The sequence below is a fragment of the Eurosta solidaginis genome, chromosome 1 (assembly GCF_040869045.1).
Source record: "Eurosta solidaginis isolate ZX-2024a chromosome 1, ASM4086904v1, whole genome shotgun sequence".
In the NCBI taxonomy this organism is placed as follows: domain Eukaryota; kingdom Metazoa; phylum Arthropoda; class Insecta; order Diptera; family Tephritidae; genus Eurosta; species Eurosta solidaginis.
The window spans coordinates 58,458,658-58,467,366 of NC_090319.1; the positions used below are offsets into that span (position 1 = coordinate 58,458,658).

Consider the following 8,709-nt stretch of genomic DNA (forward strand, 5'->3'; position numbering starts at 1 on the left):
AATATTTGAGTTGGTGAATTTAATAACTTTTTGTATATTTTATTCATTGTTTTGGATACGTTATGACTAAGATACTTATTTTTTGTGGAATATGTTTGTAATTTTTTGCGTTTTGTTCATTTTTATGAAATTTTCACGATTTTTAGGTTAAGGCACCATTAATCTATGACATTGAAGATTGTAATGGTTGGTCCTTAATTTTGCAAATTTAACGCGTACAATAAAAAACTCCGTTTTCAATGGATATGCGTCGTGTACGCTGAGCGTCATTTTGCTGTGTCTTCTCTGGTTGCTGACCAACGATTAATTCGAATTAGTCATTTACAAACAGAGCAAGCTCACAGCGTCAAAAATTTTATATTATATTTTCACATGAATTCAAAGTAACGGGAAAGTACATATGTGTATGTTTTTCTGAGTTCAATTTTACATTGTGGAAACAAATAGAATATAACAGAATAAGCGAATTATGTATTTACATAAACGGATATATGAATGGATGAGTAAACTTCAAATGAATTATAAATGTATACCTGCTATGTTCATGTATGTATAGGTACGTTGATACCACATAAAGCGAATGATGGAATGTAAGAATGCAAAATGATAGGTCGCAATAGATTATAGAGCGTGTGAGCGTATTGTGGTATAGGGTAGATCTGCGACATTCCCACCCCCGTGAATCACCACGATTCACTAACTTCAGACCACGTCCAGAACGGCTAACTTGGACACTGCTCGGCGTTTCACTCCTGTTGTTGTTCGCACCTCAACTTGTCTTATTTCACCATCTCGGCCAGGATATAATTCCTCTACAACACCATTCCCTTCGTGGTACGTTGGGATCACATATGAATACCAGGTCTCCTTTGCTTATCGGGTTTCTTCTTTGGCACCATTTGACACGACGGGTCAGTGTTGGAAGATACTCTGCTATCTAACGTTTCCAAAAATGATCTCTTAACTGACGAGCGATTCGCCACTGCTGTCGTAAAGCGCAAGTATCAGCCAATACTTCGTCTGCTCCAGGCGTCTGTGCAACGTTAGGTGATAGCAACAAAAAATCGTTTGGCGTTAAGGGCTGTTCTTGCTGTGCATCGATGGGCAAATGTGTTAATGGACGGGAGTTGAGGGTATGTTCTCTTGGTGCAACTTCTTTGACGGTTTGACGCAAAACTTTCTTCACTGATTGCACCAATCGTTCCCAAACTCCTCCTTCAGCTGGGTTAAACGGCGAGTTGAAAACCCATTCGACACCCCGATTCGATAATTCGCCCTGTACCCTTTCGCAATCGAAGACTTCGGTGAATCGTTTTGCTTCGTTATTAACGCCAACGAAATTTTTCCCGTTATCTGATCGGATCCTTAAAGGCACACCTCTACGGTTTATGAAATTTCTTATGACCGCTATACAAGAGTCGGTGCTTAGATCATGAGCTATTTCCAAATGAATCGCTCTTATAGTAAGGCAAGTAAAGAGAGCCACCCACCTTTTTTCAGAGCTGCGTCGAACAGTGACGTTTAATGGACCGAAATAGTCTAGGACAGTGTACGTAAATGGCCTAACGTATGGTGTAAGACGGTCGACAGGAAGGGGTCCCATTAGCGGAGGCACAGGGTTTGTTTTTCGAATGCGGCAGACTTGGCAACTAGCGACAACGCTACGTAAAATACTCCTTAGATGTGGTACCCAATAATTGTTTCGTACGGCACATAATGTTGCTTCGGTGTTTTGGTGCCCCATGACCTCATGCTGATGCATTATAACCAATTTCGTGAAAACGTGTGTTGACGGCATTATTATGGGATGTCTCGTGTTCACTGGCAACCAACTGGCGGCTTCGATGCGCCCTGATACACGTAAGATCCCTTCTTCGTCGAGATATGGCAAGAGCTGTAGCAAAGAACTTTGACGAGATATTTCTTGCCCACTACGAATTTGCTGTATTTCCATCCCGAAAGCTTCGTTTTGAACAATGCAATGTTATAGACGTTTCGCGGCTTCCAAGTCGCTGACAGTTAAACCATAGCAATTATTTCGTTTTTCAACTTGGCGGCGACAAATTTTGGTAAACAAGATCACCCAGGCTGTAGTTCTTATCAACCTGGTGAGAGAAGAAAAATTAGTAAAATTTATAAATTTGCAACTTACAACGTTCAATGCGTATTGCGGCCGAAGCTCATCATTGACGTGGTCAAGGTTAATTCCCCAATGTCTTCAGAGGGCCATTCACTTTCTGGTTGGCGCAGAAATTAGGGGCCATTTACCCAGCGACTGTTCTGATCAAATGTTATTTTGTGATTAACTCGCGTAGCTTCATCAGCTACGTTTTCATTTGTAGGTATCCATCTCCAATTATTTAAATTTGTGGCATTTGGATTTCGGTAATCCTATGTTGAACAAATGGCTTGTATCTTCTTGTTTCGCTTCGAATCCCGTTTTTGAGTCACTCCATAGGAAAAACTAGTTAATGACTACTTCGTGTTCTTCACGTACGGTCTGCAAAAGTCGAGTTCCTAGGACTGCTGCCTGGAGTTCTAGGCGTGGTACGGTGAGAGGCTTTAGCGGAGCACATTTGGACTTTGCGCTGACGAAGGCGACACTAATTTCATCGTAATGGTTTTTTGCTCTCCAGTAGGCAACAGCGGAGAATGCGGTCTCGCTGGCGTCCACAAAGACATGCAGCTGCAATTCCTCTGGTTTACCAATGGTAAAGTAAACTCGTGGAACGTGATATGCTGTCACTGCTGGTAATTGTTTACGCCATTTTTCCCACGATTCAATTATCTTATCAGGCAATGGCTCATCCCAATGCGTTTGTTTACGCCACGTTTCGCGCATTAGTAGCTTCGCACCAATGACGTAGTGACTAATGAACCCTAGTGGATCAAATATTGACATGACCACACTAAGAAGCTCTCTTTTGGTTGGTGGTCTGTCACCTTTAATAACAGATGCATTTACTTTGTGAAATTTCAATACGAAGTTAAAACAATCTATACTTGGCTGCCAATGAAGCCCAAGCACCTTTTCTAATAATATACCTTCTTTTATACCCATGGTTTTCGTTTGATCTACGCAGTCCAAAGCGGTGACAACCTTAGCGGAGCTCGATGTAAAATTCCGTAGCTCGAAGCCAGCGTTTAAATGTATATCTCGTACCTTTGTTGCAACGGCGATAGCTTCATTTTCGGAGTCGAAGCTGTCAACAAAATCATCCACATAATGAAAATTTAATATAGCTTTTACTGCACGGGCTGCGTATGGATCTTCGACATTATATTCAAGCGCATTTCGCGTCTTTACGTATTGTGCCGCGCAAGGCGAGCAAGCGGCTCCAAATGTCATCACACACATCTCATACACATCTGGCGAATTTTTGTTCTCACCATCTCTCCATAAGAAACGCTGGGCACATCTGCCTTCTGGACGTATCAGCACTTGGTGAAACATTTCTGTGATATCACCGCACACGCCCACTGCACGTTCACGGAAATGGAAAAGAATTGACGGTAAAGATTTGTATTCCTGCGGGCCTTTGAGCAGATAGCGATTTAGGGATACACCATTGACTTCCGCAGCAGCGTCAAAAACTATTCGTATCTTGTTTGGTTTATTCGCGTTCACCACTGCAAAGTGTGGTAAGTACCAGGTTCGAGGCGTTATCGAAGCGGCAGCGAGTGGTGTCAGCTTACGGGCATACCCTTTCTCGACGTATGAGGATATCATAAGTTTATATGCCGAAGCAAAACTTTCGTCCCGACTTATGCGTTTTTCAACGCTTTCCAGTCTCTTCAGCGCCATATTGTAACTGTTTGACAAATAAACTTCGTCTTTCCTCCATATTAGTCTGGTTTGAAACCTTCCATCAACGCGGCTGGTTGTAGATTCTAATATGGCTCTTGCTCGAACATCGTCTTTACATTCAACTGGCGTGGCAGCGCGTACGCCAAAACTTTCAATTTCAAAAAATTTAGCAACCATGTTGTGCAGTGTATCATCAGCGCTTCTATCTACATGTAAACATATGGACGGCTCAGGCGGACGTGGGCTAGTTGGACCAAACACTACCCACCCCAGCTCTGTATTGGCGGCGTACGGTCCATTCTTTCGCATGGCGATAGTCGTGGATGCAATTCCCAAATGGCAGTTATCTATGCCGATGAGCAACTTTGGTACAGCGCCAGATTGTGGCTGTATAGGAAGCTGATGTTTCGTATCACAAAGGTCAGCGTGACTAAGGCTTTGTGTTGGTAACTGAAGATTTTCGACTTCTTTTTCACACTTGCGCCGCTTATGTATAGGTCTACTAGGGTCGTTGGCTCTTGCACGGCATGTCCACCAAACCATGGGACGTTGAGACTGTGTGGTTGTCCATGTAGATTTAATTGCTCGGCAAGGCTTTTGTCGATCATAGTGATAGATGAACCTTCATCCAAAAGGGCATACGTATCGATTTTTTTCTGTCCTCCATATACAGTTACTGGAAGAATACGGAAGAGGAGCTTATCTTGCTTCGTATTGATGGCGCAGCTTAATACTGCAGCTCCATTTTCGCTAGACTGGTGGCTATTCATTTGCATTGCTGGTGGGGACTGGTTTATTACAACAGGCGTTGAGGCCTTCTTCGATGACAATGACGATGATATTTTTGTTTGTGCTGGCTTGTTCTCGTGAAGGAGCTTGTTATCAATACGGCTGCATCCGTCGATACCACAAGCTGTTCGTTGCTTACAATCACGCGTGGTGTGACCTGCAATCACCCTTCAAACACTTTTGTAAACGTTGGTTGTTGTCGAAGTTCGTGTAACCATACGTTGACGTAGATTCGGTAAATTCAGTGTAAAATATAGGCCACTCTTCAGGGCGACCACTAAACTCCGGTAGGTCTAACAGTTTTCTTGGCATAAAGGCTGTTTGCGATGAATACGACGTATGTGCGTTGGCGTTAGAAGGCGGCATATATAAATTCGGCGAATGCCTTACGAATGCATCGTTGACATGAAATGCGCTATATATATTGTTGGCTGTACTATAAATCATTGGCTGCGGCGTGGTACCATTACTAGGGTGAGAAATTGGCTGGCTTAAATTCGGCTGCGTGGCTAACAGAGGTACTTGCGTTGACGGAAGCAGTGCTGGCTGCGACTGCTCGACTACGCTGCTAGCGTATGTGACTGCGGAGCTACCGCTTCTCTGAATAGCTGCCCCAAGGGACTCGTTTTGCAGGTCACGATCCCTGAGCTGTACCTGCGTGGCTTGTAATTGGCTTTCAAGCGATGCAAGTCGTTGTTCCATAGCGTGGAAATCAAATACATTGTGGGATGGCATACCCGGCGTGGCAATTCCAGAAGCTTCGGCATTGTTGGCAACAGACGTGTGTACGTCAATTTAAGTGGGACTTGCCATGGCTACAGAAACACTTATAATTTCTCCTGATTCCTCTGTAATTGCCTGGAAAGGAACAGCATTCGTTTTGAACGTGATTGGGCTGGTATATTGGTAATTCAGGCGAAGACTCCTCCTTTTTGGAGAACGTAACATTTGTTTACTTTAACACGAACTTCCCAATAAGACCAAATGTATGGCGTTGCGTAATTTGAAGAAACAAATTCGACCGCAAACTTCAGCAAAATGTATGCAAACTCGTTAAATCCAAAGCGAAATAAACTTGGCAAGTATAGCAAAATAAAGTTGGCAGACTTATACAAGCAAAATAAAATTGTACTTTAACAAGCAAAATAAAATTGTAATCGTTGGTCTTTAATTTTGCAAATTTAATGCGTACAATAAAAAACTCCGTTTTCAATGGATATGCGTCGTGTACGCTGAGCGTTTATTTTGCTGTGTCTTCTCTGGTTGCTGACCAACGATTAATTCGAATTAGTCATGTACAAACAGAGCAAGCTCACAGCGTCAAAAATTGTATATTATATTTTCACATGAATTCAAAGTAACGGGAAAGTACATATGTGTATGTTTTTCTGAGTTCAATTTTACATTGTGGAAACAAATAGAATATAATAGAATAAGCGAATTATGTATTTACATAAACTGATATATGAATGTATGAGTAAACTTCAAGCGAATTATAAATGTATACGTGCTATGTTCATGTATGTATAGGTACGTTGATACCACATAAAGCGAATGATGGAATGTAAGAATGCAAAATGATAGGTCGCAATAGATTATAGAGCGTGTGAGCGTATTGTGGTATAGGGTAGATGAGACGTTCTGCGACAGAGATGGTTATGGATATGGGTATGGTTACGACTATGGCGTTAGGGTTAAGGAAGTTTAATTTGCACTTTAGCTATGGTATGGTGATGGCGTTAGCATTATGATATGGCACCATTAATCGATTACATTGATTTCCATAAGGTAGGTTCGATCAGCTGTTTAACTGGTTATGGTTTTATTGTTATAAGTCACCATTAATTGACGCTTAATGATACCATACCATAACGCTAAAGCCATAACCATATCATAGCCAACCAATTGGGTTTTGGTTCTTCGCCATATCCATAACCTAAAAATATTTGAGTTGGAGAATTTATTAACTTTTCGTAGATTTTATTTATTGTTTTGGATACATTTTGACTACTTACTTACTTACTTAATTGGCGCTTAACCGTCTAAACGGTTATGGCCGTCCAACAAGGCGCGCCAGTCGCTCCTTCGCTCCGCCAACCGGCGCCAATTAGTCACACCAACGGAGTTTAAATCGTTTTCCACCTGGTCCTTCCAACGGAGTGGGGGCCACCCTCTACCTCTGCTTCCATAGGCGGGTTCCGATAGAAACACTTTCTTGGCCGGAGCATCATCATTCATTCGCATAACATGGCCTAGCCAGCGCAGCCGCTGCGTTTTAATTCGCTGGACTATGTTGATGTCTGCGTATAGCTCGTACAGCTCATTATTAAATCTTCGGTACTCGCCATCGCCAACGCGTGAGGTCCATAAATCTTTCGAAGAACTTTTCTCTCGAACACTCCCAAAGCCGCTTCATCTGCTGTTGTTATGGTCCATGCTTCTGCCCCATATAGCAGGACGGGTACGATAAGTGACTTGTAGAGTATGATTTTCGTTCGCCGAGGACTTTACTTTTCAATTGCCTACCTAGTCCAAAGTAGCATTTATTGGCAAGATCGATTCTTCGCTGGGTTTCAGTGCTGATGTTGTTGCTAGTGTTGATGCTGGTTCCCAAATAAACGAAGTCTTTTACTATTTCGAAATTATGGCTGCCGACAGTAGCGTGGTTGCGAAGGCGCATATGCACTGACTCTTTGCTCGATGACAGCAGGTACTTCGTTTTGTCCTCATTCACCATCAAACCCATCTTTACCGCTTCTTTTTCCAGTTTGGAGTAAGCAGAGCTAACAGCGCGAGTGTTTAGGCCGATGATATCAATGCCATCAGCATATGTCAGTAATTGCACGCTTTTATAGTATATTTACGTTATAGTATGTATGTTTAGTACGTTAGTATATATACGTTTTGACTAAGAGACTTATTATTTGTGGTATGTGTTTGTAATTTTTTGCGTCTTCTTCATTTTTATGAAATTTTAATGATTTTTAGTTTAAGGCAGCAATAGCTGATGCCAATTTGATATGGATAAGTAAAAATGTGGGAATGACTATGGCGTTAGGGTTAAGGAAGTTTAATTGTCCCTTAAACCACTACCAATAAGATGATTTTAGTTTTACTCACCCAGCCACATTTGAATTTTGGCGACCATTGTTCTCAATGTTGCATACTTTTTTGCGCACTTGATACTATTCTAGATACTTTTGGCGATGGAGTTCATAGTGTACAAGTACAAGTGTGTTGACTTCTTTCTGACAGGCACTCGCTTAAGTTGGCATAACGGGAAAATCTGGGTTGCCATTGTTGTTTAGGTTGAAAAAGGTCAATTAGGGTTCTGTGTAGAGACGTAAAAGATTGAAACAGGGTTTATGTAGTCACAAAAGTGTTGCTCCTGTTCCACAGCATTTTAATTTTATATCATGGCGAAGTGTTCAGTTCAGAGTTATTGATTTTCATTAAAAGTTTAATTTATTACGGAGGGTTACTCCTTTAATTGTAAAAAGCAGAGAAAACGTAGAGTTTTTCAAATTATTGTGAAAAACTTTTTAATTTGAATTTCTGTACCCAAGTTCACTATGAAAAACTGAAAAATGTACACTTATTGAAAACTCATTTGCACACACAATTTACGCTTTGAATTTAATTGTGTTTTTATGCACAAAATTTTGAAACTAAAAACAAAATTTTCATTTGTCAGAAAAAATAAAGAAAAAACTGCCTAATGTCAAAAAACCCTATCGAAATACAAACTGGCTTGGTTGTTTATGTATGTTCCTTTGTTCGCTCACGCATGTCCGCATGTACCCAACGACAGCCTATAATTATGAAAAAGAACTCAAACTGGGAAAGCTTCGGACACCTGGTACAGAACAAAAGAACATACAGCAGATACCATTATGCATGTGAGACAGATACATGTTGTCACTACTGACTGTCATATGAAAATCAAATGATTATCACGGTTGTTTTGTTATTTTTTAAATTCCGCCATTTTCAACCGACGAAAACCATATAAAAAATAAGTTTAAAAAATGAAAAAGAGCTCAAAGCTCCATGCTAAAAGAAAAAAAATCGAAAATAATATTAAAAAATACCAAAAGCTGTCGGAATGTGTG

General features: G+C 41.1%; 1 protein-coding gene across 1 annotated transcript; it reads right to left on the reverse strand.

Annotated features, from left to right (window-relative positions):
* Positions 1 to 241: 241 nt before the first annotated feature.
* LOC137241418 (uncharacterized) lies at positions 242 to 5,051 on the reverse strand. Its single transcript, XM_067769041.1, has 2 exons — positions 2,153 to 5,051; positions 242 to 2,105 (listed from the first exon to the last, which is right to left on the reverse strand). The coding sequence occupies exon 1, from the start codon at positions 4,349 to 4,351 to the stop codon at positions 2,465 to 2,467; it is 1,887 nt and encodes a 628-aa protein (XP_067625142.1). The 5' UTR covers positions 4,352 to 5,051; the 3' UTR covers positions 242 to 2,105; positions 2,153 to 2,464.
* Positions 5,052 to 8,709: the final 3,658 nt, after the last annotated feature.